Source organism: Equus przewalskii, chromosome 12, assembly GCF_037783145.1.
Source record: "Equus przewalskii isolate Varuska chromosome 12, EquPr2, whole genome shotgun sequence".
Lineage (NCBI taxonomy): Eukaryota > Metazoa > Chordata > Mammalia > Perissodactyla > Equidae > Equus > Equus przewalskii.
Window position 1 is genome coordinate 6,718,681 of NC_091842.1, and position 21,162 is coordinate 6,739,842.

A 21,162-nucleotide genomic window follows, 5' to 3' on the forward strand; every position below is an offset into this window, starting at 1 on the left:
GTTTTAGATATGTGTTAACAGGTAACAAGATCTGCTTACAGGGAAACTAAAGGTCAGCTAAGAAGATGAAAGACTGCATTCTCTCTGGTCTGGTGCAGTGGCTAGAAGTACATACAGATTTGGCTCTGAGCTTCCTAGTAGCCAAAGCAAAGAAGAAAACATGGTCATTTAAATGGTGCATTGTTTCTATAAGATAAACAGCAAATAACTTGTTTAGGAGAAGTACTGCTCTCCCTGATACCAAGGCTGCAAACTTGTCTCCCATGGACTTCCTGTGGGGGCAGATCAGTGTTGTGTCGTTGTTATCTATCGCCACGTAACAGATGACCCCAAGCCTTAGTGGCTTAAAACAATACCCATTTCTCATCTCCGTTTCTGTGGGTCAGGAATCTAGGAGGGGCTTAGCTGGGTCTTTGGCTCTGAGTCTCTTGAAGGCTGTGGTCATCTTCGGGTTGCACTGGGGAAGGCTCTGTTTCCAGGACTGCACCAGTGGTTGACGGCAGCTGCAGGTCCTCGTGGACTGTTGCACTGGGTCCCATTGCCTCACTGGCAGTTGTGCAGCTAATGCTTGTTGGCCAAGCCTTTCTTGGCTCCTAGCAGTGTAGGCTTCTCCATGTGGCAGCTCCCAACATGGCAGCTGGCTCCATCACAGCGAGCCAATGAGAAAGTAAGAGACAGAAGCCAGTGTTCTCTCATTGATCTTGGCAGTGCCCTCCGTCACTTTTGCTGGCTTTCTGCAGGTCACTAGGCCCAGCCCCCACACAAGGCTGGGGATTACACATGGCTGTGAGTAGCAGGAGACGGGGTTCATTGGTGGCCATCTTAAAACGGCCCACCACAACCATGATCTTTCCTGTGGCCTGAGCCTCACCCTGTCCGTAACAACAGGGGTGCGTTTCCAGAGGCTCTTTGGCAGAGCGCAGGTAGGTAAAGCAGCTCTCTGGGAGCCAGGCAGCAGAGACCAGGCCCCAGCTCTGACAGCCTCATTCATCTAGGCATAGATTTTCTGGATCACTAAGCCCCTTCATTCGTTTTGTGTCAACTTAGGGACTGTTATCGTCCAGCTGTCTTCATTTGAAAATGACTCTGTAAAGATTCATTGCTGTCACTAAAGCACTTAAAATCTGTCCATCCAGAGTTCTTTCTCAGCAGAGCGCCAAGATCAAGTCCTGCCCGAAAGCTAAGCTGGCCACACTTGCTCCCATCTCTCACTCTCAGCCGAAACACTTGCCTCCTGTGTCGTTGAGGAAACAGATGCCGTCAGCTGAGAAAGCCCTCAGTGTCCCAGTTGGACTCCCGCCCACTTGCTGGTAACTGTGCCCACCCTGGGCCCCTTCCCTTTGTAGCAGCAGGGGAGGTATGTCTCTCCGGTTGGAGCTGGTGCTTCTCTCTGTGCCCTGCATCCCTCTCCTCCCATCTCCTCCAAAGCCTCACTCCATGTGCTGGGCCTTCTTTCCCACAGCCTCAACCTCCCTCTCTGCTGGCCCCTCCCCATCAGTCTTTACACCTGACTCAGGTGTCTTCATCTTAAGAGGCCCTGTGTGGACCCCTCGATCTCCTCCCGTTCCCCCACCCCTTGGCTTCACCTCCTGCCTTGCCTTCTAGGCCAAACTTCTCTCAGCTGCATTGACTTACTGTCTCCATTTCCTTGCCTCCTTCTCGTTGCTCTGCCCAGTCCACTCAGCTTCCACCCTTATCAGGTTGCTAAGTGCCTCTTGCTAGGGTTCCAGTGACCCCCATGTTGCTGAAAACAATAGTAAAGAACCTGGAGAACATTGTCAAGTCTTGACCTTTCTTGACCTCTCGGCAGCATTTGACGTTGGTCATGACATGCTGACCATCTTTGTGAAGACCAGTCTTCCTTTTGCCCTGGGACTGGACTGTCCATGGGCCGTCCTCCTTTCTCGTCCCTTCTCCGTCTCATTTCCTGGGCCAGGCCTTCCCGTGTCGGAGGTCCTCTGTACAGGGACTGTGCTGTCCTTTCCTCTGTGCTCTCTGTCTGAAGGACTCATCCTCACCATGGCTGCATCGCCGTCGTGAGCTCAGGCCTCTCCAGCTGGCAGGTCAGGCCCAGGCTGCTCTTCGGAGGTGCAGACATCTCTCAGTGCCACTTGACATTTGCCCTTGGCCGTCTCTTGGCACTGCAAGTTCAGTGCGTCCAAGACTGAACTGCTTGTCCCCCAGCTGCTCCTTCTCCACTGTTTCCCACATCCACTGGCGGTCCCCTCTAGAGGTCATGTCCCTCCCCTACTTAGAGCCCGTATTGGCTCCCCGTTGTGCTTAGAATAAAGATGAGAGACTTCTGTGGTCTACAGCATCCTGGTGATCTGCCCTCCCTGCTGCCCAGCAGTGTCTTGCAAATACTCCCCGTCGTCCCTGGCGGGATGGGATGGGTCGGGTCCCTTGGGTTCACAGGCGGCAGACCTCAGCCTCAGGGAGGGCTAGTGGTTATGGGCAGAGCTAGTTAGATGAGCTCAGGAATAGCAGGGGAGAGTGACATTCCTGACGGAGAGGTGATAGCCGTGGTTGATATGTAAACAGATGGAAAGCACAGAGCTCAGTAATTCTGTAGCGAAGCTCTGGAATGGAGAAGGAACTGCCATTTCCCCTTCCCTTAGCCTGGGCCCCCGACGCCTGTCCTGCCTCCTCCCGAGAGCCTGCGCTGAGAAACAGAGGCAGGTGGAGAAGAGCCTTGGGGTTTGGATGCTGAGCGCCACGCCTCCAGGACTTGACGTCTGCCACCATTGATGAGTATTCAGCTTTTGATAACCAAAAAGTCATTTCAGAGAATTTGAAGCATCTGGCAGAAGTTGTTTGGGCCTTGGCTTGCCCTTCTGGTCAGTGTGAAACTTACAGCTGTTAGCAGGGAAAACTGTCCTTCTAAGGCTCTTCTGCGTTCACAGAGGGTTTCTGGGTAATTTATGGCCTGGGCCCATCCAGGTTACCCTCAAGATGTGGGAAGTTTGTATTCTGAGATTGGTCAGCTGGCTAGACTTACTCCACGAGCAAGAATTTGAAAAAGGAGAAAGAAATGGCAGTGTGGGGGCTGGCCCTGTTGTGCAGCGGTTAAGTGCGCACGTTCTGCTTTGGGGGCCCGGGGTTTGCTGGTTCAGATCCCAGGTGTGGACATGGCACCACTTGGCACACCATGCTGTGACAGGCGTCCCACATATAAGGTAGAGGACAATGGGCACGGATGTTAGCTCAGAGCCAGTCTTCCTCAGCGAAAAGAGGAGGATTGGCAGCAGTTGGCTCAGGGCTAATCTTCCTCAAAAAAAAAAGAATGGGCAGTGTGGCTAAAGTCACAAAAGTGATGTGAGAGTAATGACAAGCAGTGTGTGAAGAAGGCAGAACCCAAGGAATGCATGGCGCTGAAGGTTACGTTAACTTTTCTCCTAAGAGCCATAGAAAGTTAGCAATGAATATAAGGCACATATGTTTAGATGATCAACTCTAATAGATATTCCCCGTTGTGATTATAGTTGTCTGAATTGTTACCTGCAGTTAAAAGAAGATCACCAAGTAGAATAACGGTTGCTCAGATTAAACCATAAAATGACCAATGTACTAGACCATCTCTTAATGACCATCTTTTCATTTATAGGAAAGAAATTCACTTCTAAGATTTTTAGCATTGCAACTCCCATGCAGCAGAGAATTGTAGTTTGTAGACGAAAAGAAACGTATTGCTATAATCATTGTCTTGGCATGGGGAGAGAGAATATAGACTGCAAGAGATAAATTCCTTCTTTGTTTACTTAGACTCCAGACAGCGTGTCAAGTGTCCAGACGATCAATATCCAAACAAGCAGAAGAACCACTGCCTCCCGAAAGCAGAAATATTTCTATCATTTGAGGAATCTTTGGGAATGGCTCTGGCCTGTGTGAGCATTTCCTTGTCCATCCTCACAGCTCTAGTTCTCGCACTCTTTGTAAAACACTGAGACTCTCCCATAGTCAAAGCCAATAACAGAGCTCTCAGCAACACCCTCCTCATCTCTTTCATCTTCGCTTCTACTGTTCTTTGCTTTTTATTTCTCGACCTACAAAAGCCACTTGCCTCCTTCAACAAACAGGTTTTGGAATTGTATTCACTGTGGCTATTTCTTCTGTTTTGGCCAAAACCATCATGGTAGTCCTAGCGTTCAGAGCCAAGAAGCCTGGGAGTAGGCTAAGGATGCGTATGGCATGCACAACCCTCAAAACTATTGTTCCTGTCTACTCACAGATCGAAGCCACAGTCTGTGGGATTTGGCTGGGGACTTCTCCCCCATTTCTAAACAAGGAATCTCACTCTGAGCGAGGTGTCATCATCATTGAATGTAACAAGGGCTCCATCACTGCTTACTACTGTGTCTTGGGCTACATGGGCCTGCTGGTGCTTGTGAGTTTCATTGTGGCATTTTTGGCCAGGAGCCTACCTGACACTTTCACTGAAGCCAAGTTCGTTACATTCAGCATGCTGGTGTTCTGCAGTGACTGGATTTCTTTTCTTCCCACTCACCATAGCACCAAGGGGAAGGCCAAGGTGGCTTTGGAGATCTTCTCCATTTTAGCCTCAAGTGCTACATTATGCACCTTCATATTTATTTGCAAGTGCTATGTCATTCTGCTGAGGCCTGAAAAGAATGTTGAGGGATGTTTAAAGAAGAGATGACTCTATAGTATTTAAAAACTAGGGAATTAAAAAAAAAAAACTCAGCTATTAGATGGCATTAAGTTAAGAAAACAGACAGATGAGAAATGTCAAATGCACAGAGACTCCTCATAAAGGTACTCTTCCAACATAGGGCACATTAAGTTCTGAGTAATACTGGAAATATTTACCACTGTATGGCATGGGCACCACCCAATATGAACAGACCCTGTGCAATCAGAATAGATGGTGGTAGGAACACTGTAGTGGTGTGTACCAGTTGAAAAGCTGCCCCACTTTTACTAAATTTATGGTATAAAAGATATTTGCAGAGGGCTAATTGTGAGCAGATTTTTTTAATTGAGGTCATAATAGTTTATAACATTGTGAAATTTCAGTTGTACATTATTATTCATCAGTCACCATATAAATGTGCCCCTTCGTCCCTGATACCTACCCTCCAACCCCCTTCCCCTCTGGTAGCCACTAAACTGTTCTCTTTGTCCGTGTGCTAGTTTATCTTCCACAGATGAGTGAAATCATACGGTATTTGTCTTTCTCTGGGGTATTTCACTTAATGTCAGTACCCTCAAGGTCCATCCATGCTGTTGCAAGTGGGATGATTTAAGGACAGGCTTTAAAAGAAATTGTTTTGCATCACTGGATAACTTTTTGGAAAAAGACTAAATTTAAATCCATAACTTCCACCACATACCAGGTTAAACTCCACATGGATTAGAGATTTACATATTAAAGAAGCAGAAGCAGAAGCAAAAGACGAAGAAGAGGAGGAGGAAGAGGAAGAAGAAGAAACCAGAAAAGTTAAAAAGTTAACCTCGGAATGGAGAAATATTTCTAATGATGTCTCAAAATCCAAAATCCATAAACTATATGCCAAGAGAAAAACATCCAAATATAATATAGACAGTTCATTAAAAAATGCAAATAGATTTTAAACATGAAAATTTCAACTGCATTCATGATAAAAGAAATGCACATTGAAACTATACCAAGTTTCCTCTTCTGGCTGTGATGCAGTTACTAGGACTGGACTGACTGACTGGACGCATTGTAAAGAACTATGAACCTAGACAGAATATATGAAAAAATGTCTTCAGGCCTTGGACAACAGGCGGTACAGACCCAAAATCCTGGAGAAAAAGGAAATAAATGAGGCGAGGCCTATGATTGCTCTGGCTTTCCAACTGGAGGTACTTTCTAGACCCCAGTGCAGAGGAGAAAGAACTCAAACAGATGACAGCTGGCTCTCTGAGTTGAGGAGACAGGGACTTGAATTCAAGGAGGCAGAGGTAGCTGGGAATTGGGTAGGGAGTCCTAGAGAGCTGAAAGCTACATGGAGAAAGACCTCTGGAAATCTCCATAAGGGGCCTCTCTGAGTCTGTTCCTAGCAGACTCAATGCCAGCCAAAGAACACGCAGGAAACTAAGCTGAAATTCTCAAAGCTCACACAGAGCTGGGAGATGTTCGTGTCCTGGCCAGCCTTAATAGAAAGTCCTCATGGAACACCTGAGGCATTCAGTAGAGATCCTAGAAAGATAATGCTAATAGTTTCGTAAAATGCTAATACTAATAATTTAGTAAAACTACTAAACTAGCCCTAGAGTACTTCAAGATCTGCTCATGCATTCAAGCCAAGATCATACTCTTTTTGGGGATGACTCACCCTTACAAACCTTGAAAACAAGCATTGAAAGAGTCAAGCTGATCTGAAAGTAGTTTGAATTATCTGCCAGGAAAAAAAAAAGTTTTTTTTTTAATTGTGAAAAAATATACATAACATAAAATTTACCTTTTTAATCATTTTTAAGTGTGCAGTTTAGTGGCATTAAGTACATTCACATTGTTGTACAACCATCACCATTACCCATCTATAGAACTTTTTTCATCTCCCCAAACTGAAACTCTGCACCCATTAAACACTAACCCCATTTCCCCCTCCCATCAGCCCCTGGCAACCACCCTTCTACTTTCTGTCTCTATGAATTTGACTACTCTACGGACCTCATATAACTAGAATCATACAATATTTGTCCTTTTGTGTCTGGCCTATTTCACTTAGGATAATGCCCTTGAGGTTCATCCATGTTGTAACATTTGTCAGAATTTCCTTTCTATTTAGGGCTGAATGATATTCCCTTGTATGGAGAGACCACAATTTGTTTATCCGTTCCTCTGTCCAGGACATTTGGGCTGCTTCTACCTTTTGGCTATTGTGAATAAGGCTATTATGAACATGGGTGTACAAACGTCTGTTTGAGTTGCTGCTTTTAACTCTCTGGGGTATTTTCCCAGAAGTAGAATTTCTGGATTGTATGGTTCTAATGCTTTTTAAAGGAAGACAACAAATTCTAACATTCAATGTAAAATTCATAATGTCTAGCATCCAATCAAAAATTAATAGATATGTAAAGAAGAAGGAAAATGTAACCCCAAACCAGGAAAATAATCAGTCAATAGAAACAGATTCAGAAGTGACGGAAATTATGAAATTAGGAGACAAAGACTTTAAAATAATAATTATGAATATGCTCAAGGATTTAAAAGAAAGCATAAACAATGAACAGAAAAATACAAGGTAATAAAAAGAAATAAATAGAACTTCTAGAGATTAAAAAAAAACCCACAACAATATTTGAAAGGATCAGTGATCTTAAAGAGTAGCAATAGAAACTATTGCATATAGGACTTATAATTATTGATCTCCTCTCTTATGAGATAAAGAGTGGTCTTTATCTTGTAAACACTGGGAGACTGGAAAATCCCTCTCTTCCTTTCCCCATGGTTTAGTATAACTCTTTAGCCTCCTGCTCCATGTAGCTTCGGATAGCAGTAAATATCTTGATAGGGAAACTATCCCTGAATTTGAGGCCCCCCAAGTCTCCAATGTTGTCACTTTAGCACAACACGATGTCAAAAGTTCAACTGGTTTTCTGTCTGACGTCACTAGCCCTTTGCCTGGATCAAGCTCTAAATACTTTGAGTAACATTGAAATGTGTAATATTTGAAATTTAGGAGTGCTTGGCACATTGTAGCACTCAAATATTAATTGAACAAATGAATGTTTTTTTTCTGATTTTCTTAAGTGTCTTTCGAAAGTTCAACTGCTACAACAGTGAGTCAACGAATATCTGTATTCATCTAAAGATGTTTGGAAAACTGAAGGTTTTCCCTCTAATACTTCAGGAACATTTAATGTGTGCCAGACATTGTTCTAACATATATTGACTCATTTAAATACTCATAACAATCCTATGAAATTCATAGTACTAGTTTCCTCATTTTACATGTATGGAGACTAAGATACAGAGGAGGTAAGTAATTTGTCCCAAGTCAAACAACTATTATGATACTGGTAAAACACCCTATATAGTAGTTTTGGTAAAACACTACACTATATATATATTTTTTAAACCCATGGGAATCAAGACGTAAAGGGAGATTCCACATAATACTTCAAAAAGTTTTTTTTTTGTCTGTATTCTCTCTTACTTTTTTTCACCAAACATGTGGAATCCTATCAAAGATTAATTAGTCCTACTATCAATTACAACTAATTGCCACTTTGGTAGTCCTGTTGCTTTGCTTAAATAACAGCATTCATGTCACAGAAAATGAAATAATTCCAAATAATTTAATTTCAGATAAATACCTATTTTTCATATTTTTATATGAAAGTAATAACACGTATATAATAATTCATTATGTTCAACATATTACGTTTTCTGTCTGCTATGGCTGTGTCCAGGGTTGGCTTTCTAAGAAGTTGGTCACTCTGCGTTAAACTCACATGAGGAGCGTTTATAAACATCCAACTGCACGAGGTCCTACCCCTGGAGATACTGATGCAGTTGGTGTGAAACAGGAGGGTTTTGGTAGCAGCATTTTTAAAAGCCACGGCGATCCTTACTAGAAATTCTGGATGCCCGAGCGGGCGAGACCCGGCCGGGGCGGGCCTGGAAGTCACGTGGCCGAGCTGGCGCCCTTTGCGGCCGTTGATTGGCCGGGCCGGGGGCGTGGGTGCGCGAGAGGGGAGGCCGCCGCTCTCAACCCGACCAGAGAGTTGCGGAGCCTCCGCGGTTCCTAGAAGGTACGTGGGCGGGGACGCTCTGCTCGGTGCGCGCTAATGGGACGAATGAGAGGCGCCGGGACCTTCCGCGTTCGCGCCCTCAGGTGGGAGTTAGCTGGGCGACCGTGAGCGGATTCCCGGTTCGTCTCGGCCTTTCGACAGGGGAGCCCAGCCCCCATGGCCGCTGCAGGTGGGGACTGAGAACTTCCTGGAGGAGGCGGCGCCGCGGAGAGTCGGAGGCGCGGAGCAGGTTTGGGGAGAAAGGAGCTAGTCTGATGGGCTGGGCGGGGCAGGTGTCAGGGCTCGAGAGACCCCTGGGCCTTCAGGGGAAGTTGCATTGATGGAGAGTCTTCCTGAAGACGCCAGCTTTGGATATTTTCCGCTGTGTCAGGTCTTTGGCATTCGGAAGAGCAGAGTCGGATCAATGAATGGTCGATTGATCCTGTTTGGTTTGGTTTGGTTACGGGGGAAAACGAGATGCGATTAAAAGTTTAAGGGGTTCCCATTATTGTTGTTAAAAAACAAATTCAACTGAGTAAATCTTAAAGATTTTCTCGGCTTTGTTCAACGATTCATGAATGGGCAGCATCCCATGTAGCGGATGGAAAGGAGCCCCCGAGGAGTTATGCAAAGTCCAAGACTTACAGACAGAAGGGAGCGGGTCGAGGAAGTTACACTAGCAAAAAGTGGATTGGTTGTGGCAAGGTTACCTGCCGTTAGGGGCTGGCAGGAGTCTCTCAGGCAGATGACCTCACTAGTGCTGACCAGGTAGTTCTAGATGGACTAGTTTAAGATTTCACTCCTGGGAGAGGCCGAAAGTGTAATTAGGTGAAGTATATAGTTTCCTGGTGTGGTGACTGGGTCTTAGCATGAGTGACTCCACGTGGGGTCTGGTGCCTTGTTTTTACCCTTGCGAGATGGCATTTTAGAGTCTGACTTCCAAACGCAAAGCGTTCACAATAGATAATATAGTTTACGTAGTGAAAGGGATGAGGCCCCTCCCCAGCCGGGGAGCCATTGATCAGGACATTTTCTGGGGTCCCTCCCTGCTAAAGAGGGTTTCCCAAACAGTGTTTTTAGGGAACGTGAACAGTGTGTGAGGGACTTTCTTAAAAATGCAATTACATAAACCAAGGTTCACTGGTGGCCAGAAAAGTACAAGGAAAAAAAGAAAAGAAAATCCTCTGTATTCCATCACTGTGCTTCCTGAGAGTAACAATATTGAATTTATAGTGTTAAAGGAAAACCAAAATTGAGACCACAGTTTGGGAATACTCCTAGGGCAACCACCCATCGCCGGGGAACCGAAACCTAAACTGTCCTAATTTCCCCCAAATGCTGACTCTATCTATTGTTAAAGGAAACTTAAGCTTTCTTGACATCAGGGTGACCTTGCATCTTCCTAGCCAATCAGCTACAGACAAGTAAACTTGTACAGTGCTGCTCTTCTCGAAGGATTGCAAGCATCTAGTAACCAGTCACAGTAGAAAACGATGTACTTCCTCTTACGTGCAGGGGAAGAAAAATAATTTTCTCTCTACCCTTCTGAATTCTTAGCTGAGACCCCTGCAATAAAAGATTAAAGAAAAACAGAAGTTTATTAGCTTGTATGCCTCATGCATGCGTGGGCGATACAGAGGTGGGGAAAGGAGTAACTCCTGAAGTGGCTTAGAATTCAGACCTAAATACCGTGTTAATAGGGAAAGGGGAGGGGGGATCTTGGAGGAGAGTAAATGATTCTTAGGAAAGAAGAATGGACCCTAGAAGAATAGATGGGAGGTCTGATGGCTTGTGACAGTTTGTCTGGGTGTGGTGTCGACTTCTATTCTCTCCTGCGATGAGTCAATCTTCCCTGGTTGATGAAACTCCCAGGGAAGTGATTTATGATAATTGAGTTCCTTTTGGAGGATCTGTTTTTAGGCAAATAAGGGGAGTTCAGAATGTCAATAAAAATATCTACAATCCAAGAATTTAGTTAGGAAAACGTTGTTGCTCATATAGTTTGCAAACCGGGGAGATGCAGCCTCCAGAACAAATCAAAAGTACGCTCCAGGGAGGGCGTGCGAGGGCAGAGCTTATAAAGGCAAAACCACAGAGCCCAGGGATTGTGTTGAAAGGCCTCTGATTCTTTGGTTCCCCTCTGGATACTAGTGTTCTAAAATCAGCTGTGTCAGGCTTCTGGCCTTCTGTCAGGAAGGAGCGCTGGGTTTCAGATAGGATTTGTGGTTTTTCTGAGAACAGAGTATGTGGCTGCACCTCAGTCCTGGCGTGGCTGCTTGACTGTTTTCTTTTAGGGCCTGGTTAGCCACGCAGAGTCCATTGTGTCTTCCTCTTTTAGGGGTCCTTCTTAATTCCATGAGAGAAAGCCTCTCTGTATTTGCGGTTTTTCAAGTGCCTGCAGCTCAAAATAACCGATATTCCACAGCCGATTATTTTGGGATGGCGTGTCCCTAGCTCCTACAGTCGTATTTTGGGGTGGCATGTTCTGCTACCCCTCACATGCTTTATACACTGAGCTGAACTGCTGAGAGCCCACCTTCGAACACTTTCAGTTTTGAAGTCTCCTCCTTTACAGTTTGTTTCTCCATTGATAAAACATTCATATCAGGTAAAGCTCTCTGAATTTTCTTTAGACAGTGAGTACCTCTCTGTATATAATATATAGCCTGAAATCTTTGATAACGGCCCTAAAATCATTTTTACCCTCTGAGCTGATTATGTATGATGTAGAAACAAAGGAGGACCACCCCAGTGACCACCCCAAGCAAAGACTTCATTCAGAGCCTGCTCTAGCAAAGGAGTTGGCCGCCATCGCTTGTGTTTGGCAGAGACTCAAAGGCAGGCAAAGGAGAATTTTAGAGTGGGGAGAAAGGGGAAAGCTCAGATATGCCCAGTCTAGAGGTTGTTGGCTTGGGAAAGCTGGAGGCAGGTTAGATAGATGGTAGCGGACATCCTATAGGTAGGGGAGCATATTTGACTTTCTCTGTTGGTCTTAAATCGGAGTAGGGGGAGCATATTAGAGATAAGCTGGAAGTTATTGAGCAGGTCCTGATTTGGGGGCTGTTGCTGCGTTGGTTGTGGTTTGGGCTCTGGGCTGGTTGCTGCACATTGTGGGTCAGAGTCCTATTTTTATCTACGCTCTGGTCCTTTTGTGTGTTCCGTCTCTCAGTGTGGTCCTGCAGAACATAATCTAGGGAGAAGCGGAGGGCAGAGCCACAGGTTCACTTGAATAAAGCTTTGGAAATTGAGCTAGCTTCAAAAATTCCTAAAAAGACTATGCTAGTGGCTCCTTTCATTTTATCACATTTCCCAACACCAAACACAGTGACTGTATTAGCTGAAATTTGTCGAGCCCATTGGAATTCCCTGTCCCAGGGCTGCCTAGTGAGAGAGCTTCAATGTCAGGCTGGCCTTACTCATTCTTTTTTCTCCTTCAGCCTAGCCTGATGGCTGGGATCCTGCCCCACCTCGGAGACCAGGCCATGGAAGCTGTGTTCCTGACAGCCCGGTGGAAGGTGAGCTGTGGGTCCTCCTCCGCTTCCTCAGTATAGTCCTTGTGGCAGGTTGTCACCTGTGCTTCTGACCAACTGGCTATAAACTGGATTTTCACATCCCCCTCCTTGGTTTCCATTGATTTGCTAGAGTGGCTCACACAACTCAGAAAAACAGTTTATTTACTAGATTACTGGTTTATTATAAAAGAATATACTCAGGAACAGCCAGATAGGAGAGATGCACAGGACAAGGTTTGTGGGAAGAGGTGCAGAGTTTCCATGCTCTCTCCAGGCATGCCCTGCCTCCCAGTACCTCCCCCTGTTTTGGGGTTTTTATGGAGGTTCGTTACAGAGGCGTGATTGATGGAATCATTCAAACTCCAGCTCCTTTCTCCTCCCCAAAGGTGTTGGAGCGGGGATGAAAGATCTAATCACATGGGTGGTCCCCTGGCAACCAGCCCCCATCCTTAGGAGCTTTCCAGAGGTCACATCATTAACATGAACTTAGGTGTCGTTGAAAGGGAGTTGTTATGAGTAACGAGACATTCTTTTCACTTACATGGCTCTGGAGCTATTTTGGAAACCTGGGTCAAAAGACCGAAAGGATGCTCCTTTGTTCTTATGCCTTAGGAAATTCTAAGGGTTTTAGGAGCTCTGTGCCGGAAACAGGAATAAAGACCAAATATATATTTCTTATTGTAAATCACAGTATCACAAGGGAAAAGAGGGTAAAGGTATCGAAAAGGAAGAGTCATCGTCTTTAGATTGAGACCCTGGAGGAGACGTGAGAGAATGGAATCAAAGGCAGAGGAGGAGGGATTTCTAGAAGGGCAACCACTTCCTCTGAGGGAGAAGAGAGGAGGATGAGAGAAAATGTGGGTAATGTCTAGGGAAGATAGTGGGAGTGTGAGAGGAGTTAAAGACCACGTGCCCTGTGGCTCTTTTCTGGGACGTAACTGGGCAGTGCACCCTGAAAGAGACGGGGTGAGGGTGAGCAACATGTCCTCACAGCCCCCTCTAGTTACCTCCCACGGGATCATTGACCTCTGAATCATTACCAACTTGACTTCTCCATCTTCCACCGTGGACCATTCACTCCCTAGAGCAGAGATCAAGGCTGCTAGGCCGTTGTACAGGTTGTGCACTTAGCAACTGTAGGGGGGCACATTCACACAACTGTAATGGTGAATGGTGTCCTCGAGACGTGAGCAGTGCACAGCCTGAATAACTATATCCTGTGGCCTCTGCAGGAGCTGTAAGCTTTATTCATTTTTATACTGGCATATAGCATGAAGGCTAGCAACTTATCAGTGCTCAGTAAGTGTTTCATGAAGGAACAAGAGTGATAAGGGTGTAGAGTACCACTGGTGAGAAATATGAGAGCCAGAATTGTTGAGCAACGTTAAGGGCCCAACTATAAACCTAAATGTACAGAGAGAACTTGATGGGAGATGGAACCATGTTATGCCCTAGCGATTGTTAACCTTCACGTAGCTGCCAAGAATGCAAACACTGAGTTGGGGTCAGGCTGAGGAGACCTGCAGGGCAGCTGTGGTAAAGGAGGGCCATTCGGGATGGTGGAAGAGAGGGCTTGAAACCGTAACCCTGGAAGTCAGCTTTCGTGCGGAGGAAAGAAAGATAATTTGAGAGATTCTGTTGTCTGTCTTCAGAGCGGAGCTAGCTACGTGAAGTTTCTCAGATGGGGTGCCTATTTCCTTTTAATGATCGCTCCTTCCCTACACAAACACCCTGTGAACCCACACAATGTCTCGTAAGAGGAGGGGGGCGGGGGGCGCAGACATGGCCTCTCTGCTCCAAGAGCTGCAAGAGTGTGTGAGTGGGGCACCTTCTGTTCCCAGCCCACAGGGGCTGAACACACAATTGCAGATGGAAATTTCTACCATGTACATTGTGCTAAAGAATCTCTGTTTGCCCCCTCTGGATCTCTCTCCACTCATCCCTCCTTTGGTCTGTGCCCTGGGAAGCTGCCCTTTATATTTACCATCAATGGGCTCCCTTGCCCTCTGGCTCCTGATTGGCTTTTGGAAATGGAATGGAGGGGGTCAGGGGACCAGAGGCCTGGAGGAAATTGATGTTGGGTGTTTATTCCTACAGCTCCCTCCCTGCTGGGCTGCAGGATGATAGTGGCCGCATTCCTCTAAGGCCCCGGCCTCCAGTCTTGCTCCCTCTCCAACAGCTGTCTGGATTCCAACAACCACTCTCCTACCTTCCCCTTCAGAGCTCGTGGGTAATGGTTCCCCATGATAGCCAGTCCCTGTGTGCTTCAGCATGCCTTCTTGGTTTCCTTTAAGCCTGTCCATTCCTTTGTGAATAGTCTGCTCACTAACCTATCCTCAGTAACCTCATTTGAGTGTGCCATCTTTTTCCTAAGGGAACCTGGAGCCGAAGAAATATATTATTTGTCAAAGGTAGTATTGTATAGAGCAAACTGACCTGGAACTGTTAGTAACATTTTATTGGCACACAGCCACGCCCATTCGCTTTCTGTTGTCTGTGGCTGCATTTGGGCTGTAGCAGCAGAGCAGAATAATTTCAGCAGAGACCAAACGGCTCGAGAAACCTAAAATATTTACCATCTGGCCCTCTAGAGAAAAAGTTTGTTGACTGTAGTATAGAAGAAAGAAGGAGCATGGCCTGACGGTCAGAAGACTTGAGTTGAGCCCTGAATCTACTTAATAATTGAATGAGCTCGGCCAAGTCACTTCACGTCATCAAATAGAATATTGTAGAATGATAATAATAGTTCACAAAGTTATTGTAAGAATGGAAGCTGTAATTAGTCACTTTGTTTTTAGGAGTTGCTGTCCTTTGAGGATGTGGCTCTGTTCTTCACCAGAGAAGAGTGGAACCAACTCGACTGGGCTCAAAAGGACCTCTACAGAGATGTGATGCTGGAGAATTACAGAAACCTCATCTTGCTGGGTAAGGACTCGACTTGAAGATTTGGCTTTGAGTTCTCTGAGTGTCTGCACGAGTCCTCAGTCTCTCACCTGCAATTCCAAAATCGGAAAAAGCTCTGAAAACCAGAAGTTTTTTCATAACTCATTTGGCTACAAGACCCAACTGGAAGTCATCAGGTGGTAAAACCTGATTTCATCCTACAGGAAGCTATTTGTCATCCTTATTTTTCCCGCTTGGTCTTTGTATCTATATATTTAGCGTCAGAAATATGAGTGTGGTTGATTAAGTACAGTTCCAAACCCTGTGGGGGTGGGACGTGATAGAAAATATACACACCAAGTCACCTTTGTAAGATTTGGGAAAATTCCTGAATCCTGAAACACATCTGGTCTCAAGGTTTTCAAATAAGGGATCGTGGACAATGAGTAGTTTCCTTTTGTTTTAGAAGTCAGGGCTGCTTAATCTGTGTCCCCCCGTGCCCCTGCATCCTCCCGTCTATAAGGCCTCTAGGAGGTGAAAAGATTATGGCTGATTTGGATTCCAAAGGCTAGCTTCTTTTTCTCTTGAAAAGTCTTTTTCTTTCTTCTCTTTGGAATTGGGTTCCTTCCTTGTTTGCGACATCACTGGGCACCCAGAAAATGCTTCTTAACTGACTTCATTTCCGACCCTTCACTGCTTCCATCTGCCCAGGAGCCTGCTTTTGTCTTGTTCCAATGCAGAGTCTCCTACTGTGGGAGTTTCCTCAATAAATAGTTTTCTTTCTGGGGCCACAGTTTGACTTCCCCACTGACACTCTTGGCATAGCGTCTTGACTACCTCTTGTGTGATTGTCCACCCACCTCTGGATTTTTTAATGTGTATTTTCCTTTTAAAAGCATTACAAGAGCATACTTTGAAATCATGGAAGGTATAGGAAAGTATGAGGCCCGGGGAAAACATTCAGGGCTAACACTATTTGGGAAGATTTCCTTCCGGTTTTTTCCCCCCTATGCTTGTAAAAAATGTAGCTGAGCGTATTCTTTGTATAATTCTATAAACCCTTAAAACTTAACATTATAGCATCAGCATTTTCCCTCTGTTATTAAAAGCCCCCACAAATATAGTAAATGATCATAATATAAGTCTACTGTATGATCCATAATATTTCATTTTCCCATTGGGGGTGTTCAGCTTGGCTTTTTGTTTGCTAATTTCCTCGTGTGTTTATCATTTTCTGTATTATGATGTTCCAATGGATGTTTCTGACTATAAGTCCTTGTATCAATTTCTGATTATTCCCCAAGATATATTCCCAGAAGTGGAATTTTGGAGTTAAATAGTATGGCGCTTTTAAATCTCTTAATATATATCACCGAATGATTTTTCAATGATAGAGTAGAAAATAAAAATCATCGACATGCCCACTGCCCAGATATAACCCATGTTCAGATTTTGGTGTACTTTTCCCTCATCTTTTCATATACATGTACACTTATATACATATACACACACATATATAGTTTTTAAAAATAAAATTTGGATCATACTTTACATGAGTTTTGTAGTCTGCTTTAAAATATATAGGGAGTTTTTTTATTTTAATAAATATTCTTTGAACACGTGGATTTTTATCTGCCTAATACTTTTTGCCCCTCGTGTTAAAATGTTACACTTTAATGATTCCCCTGTTGACATTTAGTTTATTTTATTTCCAGTTTTGCTCTGTTATAACTCTGCTGAACATCTCTGGTAGATTAATCTTTGTCCTAATTTTTCCTTACACTGTATAGGTCTTCCTCGACTTATGATGGGTTTACATCCTGATAAACCCCTTGTAATTTGAAAATATCATAAGTTGAAAATGCATTTAATACACCTAAGCTACTGAACGTCATGGCTTAGCCTGGCCTCCCTTAAACGTGCTCAGAACCCCTACATTAGCCTACAGTTGGGCAAAATCATCTAAAGCAAAGTCTGTTTTATAATAAAGTGTTGAATATCTCATGTAGTTTATTGAAAAGTGTGCTGAAATTGACAAACAGAGTGGTTGTCGGGGTACAGAATGTTATAAGTGTATTGGTTGTTTGACCTCATGATCACATGGCTGACTGGGAGCTGCGGTTCACGAGAGAGTGTCATACTGCATATCGCTAACCCGGGAAAAGATGGAAATTCAAAATTTGAAGTACAGTTTATATTGAATACATATCGCTTAAAGTCAAAAAAACTGTAAGTCAGGGACCGTCTGTATTTGTAGGAGTGAAATCACCACATCCTAGGCTGTGGCTGTTGTTCAGGCTGTCAGTAAAGATTGCCAGATTTTCACAAAGACTGTGCCGATTTCTGTTCTCACCAGCCCTTTTGATTAGTCTCCTTATCTTTGCTGCCATTGTCAACCCGGAGGGGTCCAGCTGAGCTCTAGGACATCTCTCTGTAACTCACTAACCACCACATCCCATTTACTTCCCCGTGAGTAGGATTTCAGTTTCCCAAACCTGAGGTGATCTGTCAGCTGGAGCAGTGGGAAGAGCCGTGGATCCTGGATCTGCCAAGAGCTGGGACTAGGAAGGCTTCCGGTAGTGCTTGCCCAGGTGGGTGAGGAGAAGACCCGGTCCAGTGGAAATCTTGCAGCGGAAGGGAAGGAACGTTAATGAAGCCCCTTCTGTGTCCCCGATGCTGAGCCAGGTGTTTGGCATATGTTCTCCCACTTGTTCGTCCCTACTGCCCTCTGATGGCGGTAGGTGTGACCATCACCCCATTTTCCAGATAGAGAAACTGAAAGATTAAGATATCTGTTACACAGTCAGTGGATTGCGAGTTGGGAATTAATTTCAAGTCTGCAAAGCTCCTCCTCTTTCTAGTGCAGTAAAGTGCTTCTCTGAGGCAGCTGGTCTGGTCTTTCCTGACAGCTCTTATGCCATCCTAGATACTCCTTTATTCTACCCTCATTTCTTATCTTTTCTCTTGTTCCCTTGCTTTCGTTTTGTTTTTCATATTCCCTCGGTGTTTCTTGATATACCTACTTCTAACTACTTGCTGTGACCTGATTGCTGCTTCTACCCTTTTTCACATCCCTCTACCCTGTGGTTTCTCAACCTCGGCACTGTTGACATTTGGGGCTGGAAGATTCTTTGTCGTGGGGGAGCTGTCCTGTGCATTGTAGGATGTTTAGCAGCATCCCTGGCCTCTACCCATTAGATTCCAGTAGCACCGCCCCAGTTGTGACAACCAAAAATGTCTCCAGACGTTGTCAAATATCCCCCAGGAGGCAACACCACCATTGGTTGAGAACCATTGCTCTGTTCCATTGGCTTTTGTACCTCCCACTCTAGTTCCTTTTCGATTCTATCTTATACTTTCTCCATTTTTAAGGAGTTGTTTCCTCCAGAATTATTAAAAACATACTTATCTAGAAAGTATAAAATGCTGCTTTTTTAAATATTTCCTATTTCCCCTGTATTTATGTGACACTACTGAGTGCCTAGAGTAAGTTGTTTTTCCTTTGATGGTGATGGGTTTGCTCAGTCGTTGCCTTCTCTGATACAGGTTCTTGTGCATGTTTTAGTTGGTTAGTTGATGTCCAGAGCTCTTTCTGTTAGGAGAGCCAAGAGTCCTGTGAAAATAAGAATTTTGGCCACTTCAGTATGATGATGTCACTAGGGGAACACTTCTTAGCTTCATTTGAGTGTCTGATATCACAAATAGTTGGCTTCTCTTCCTTTTTTCGTTCTGTGGTGGACAGGTCATTTATGTATATTTTTTTTATTTGGCTAGGTTCTGAAGCCAGATACAAGATGAAAAAGCTACCTCGAAAGCAGAAAATGTCTGAAGATTTAGAATCACGTAAGATATCAGTGGTAAAGCCGAAACCGGCCAAAATACCTTCAGAAAAATTACATAAATGTAATGAATTTGTGGACGTTTACAGACTTGCACTCCCTACTGTTGGTGGTAAACGCAGTAAGGACTTCCTTCAAAACCTTAACCTTATCCAAGGTCAGAATGCTCAAACAAGAAGGAAGTGGGGCAAATGTGATGAATATGGAAAACGCTTCCATCACAGATCATTGCTTTGGAGGCACAATCAGATTCTTACAAATGTGAAATCTTATGAATGTAGTGACTGTGGAAGAGTCTTCAGGCGTCAGGCCAATTTTGTTCGACATCAAAGAATGCACACTTCAGACTATCCCTTTGAGTGTGACGTGTGTGGGCAGGCCTTCAAACAGAAGTCTGCACTCAGTGTCCATAAACAGTGTCATTCTCAACAAAAGCCGTATAAATGTCATGACTGTGGAAAATTTTTCCGTCAGATGGCATATCTTGTTGAACACAAGAGAATCCACACCAAAGAAAAACCCTACAAATGTAGTGAATGTGAAAGAACGTTTAGTCAGAATTCAACCCTTATTCGACATCAGTTGATCCATAGTGGAGAAAAGCCCCATAAATGCCTTGAATGTGGAAAAGCCTTTGGTCGCCATTCAACCCTCATGAGCCATCAACAGATTCACACTAAACACAACACTCATAAGTGCCGTGAATGTGGAGAATCCTTTGGCCGGAACGTAGATCTCATTCAGCATCAAAGAATCCATACCAAGGAGGAATTCTTTGAATGTAGAGAATGTGGGAAAACTTTTAGTTTTAAGGCAAACCTTCATCGACACGAGGTCATTCATACTGGAGAGAGACCCTATAGATGCGATAGGTGCGGGAAATCTTTCAGTTGGCGCACAAGCTTTATTAAGCATCAGAGTACTCACAGAGAGCAGATATCTACTTGATATTAGCTGGAAAAGCTACCATTTAAAGACCAGAACTTAAACTTTTTGCAAGTATTTGTAACTCCATTGTTTTAAGAAAATAAACAGCAACTGACACGGGTTCTGTGGGGACCCTCTTTTTGTAGCTAACCTTGCTGTGGTCCGGAAGCACTTAATAGAAAATGTAATAGGCTGTTGTGTTCAGTCTCCCTTGAGCCCCCTATACATACCTTTGTTCCCCTAAGTCAGGTTAAGGCAGAAGGGAGGCGTAGAAGCTTTGCTCTGTGGTCCCCCAGGCTGGAGACCATGTGATGGATCGTGAACAATTTAATGCTTTATTTGGTTTCATATAGAAAAATGATGTGATACTTTGTAGACATTTTAAAAATAGAGTAAGGGCTACTCACTAGTAACTGGTGAGATATAAAGAATTACTAAAATTGGGGCCGACTCCCTGGTGTAGTAGTTAAATTTGGGGTGCTCCCCTTCAGCAACCTGGGTTCACAGATTTGGATCCCAGACGCAGACCTGCTCCACTCATCAGCCAAGCTGTGGCGGTGACCCACAAACAAAATAGAGGAAGACTGGCACTGATGTTAGCTCAGGGCTAATCTTCCTCAAGCAGTAAAAGAGGAAGGTTGGCAATGGATGTTAGATTGGGGTGAGTCTTCCTCAGATAAAAAAAAAAAGAAAGAAAGTAAACTTTATAAACTAAAGTTAGTGTGCTACTACATCCTCCTGAGAGTTCGAAGCCAGTGCTTGCAGCAGATGCCATTGGTGCCCGGCCCCACCCCTCCAGCCTTACCCCTTCTGCATGCTTCATCTGACTTGCACTGTCTGTTTTTCTTGGCCTGTAGGCTTTTTCTAAAACCATGGAAGGCCACTGCTCTGGGCTGACTAGCATATCCTGGGAGCAGGCCTCAACCCATGCTTGATGAGAAATTGATAAATACCAGATCTGCCTCCCCCCTTGGGTGAAACATCTCTGAAGCATGGGTTTTACACTGCTTCCGAGTTTTCCCATGGGATTATGCCCATTCACTCACAATGGTCGCTGCTTTGTTAGCTGTCTTCCCTTCTGTGTATCTGTTGTACACTCCCCTGCCAGTGTTTCAACACCTCTCCCCACAAATAAATTGCTTGTACAAAAAGTGTTGACTGTAGTCCTTGAGGAGCCACATCCCTTCTGTTTCCATAGTTAGTCCAAGCACATTCCTAGGTTCAGGTTAAACAGGTTGAGCTGACTGTATTTCTCTTACCTATAGCTCACCAATACA

The 21,162-nt window shown here is 44.5% G+C and overlaps 1 protein-coding gene across 31 annotated transcripts in view; it reads left to right on the forward strand.

The window, feature by feature from the left end:
* ZNF789 (zinc finger protein 789) overlaps positions 1–20,005 on the forward strand; it is a 31,755-nt gene extending 11,750 nt beyond the window's left edge. For 11 of the 31 annotated variants that reach the window (XM_008543556.2, XM_070567552.1, XM_008543557.2 and 8 more), the window contains 4 exons: positions 12,162–12,239; positions 15,035–15,161; positions 17,597–17,710; positions 18,894–20,005. In XM_008543556.2, the coding sequence (XP_008541778.2) occupies positions 12,162–12,239; positions 15,035–15,161; positions 17,597–17,710; positions 18,894–19,906 (1,332 nt within the window). In that variant the 3' untranslated portion in view covers positions 19,907–20,005. Of the gene's footprint in view, positions 1–1,291; positions 1,311–2,722; positions 2,838–3,603; positions 3,885–8,670; positions 8,975–12,161; positions 12,240–14,333; positions 14,467–15,034; positions 15,162–17,596; positions 17,711–18,893 lie in introns of those variants that run through there. The other 20 variants (XM_070567554.1, XM_070567555.1, XM_070567556.1 and 17 more) reach the window with 15 other exon arrangements.
* Positions 20,006–21,162: the final 1,157 nt, after the last annotated feature.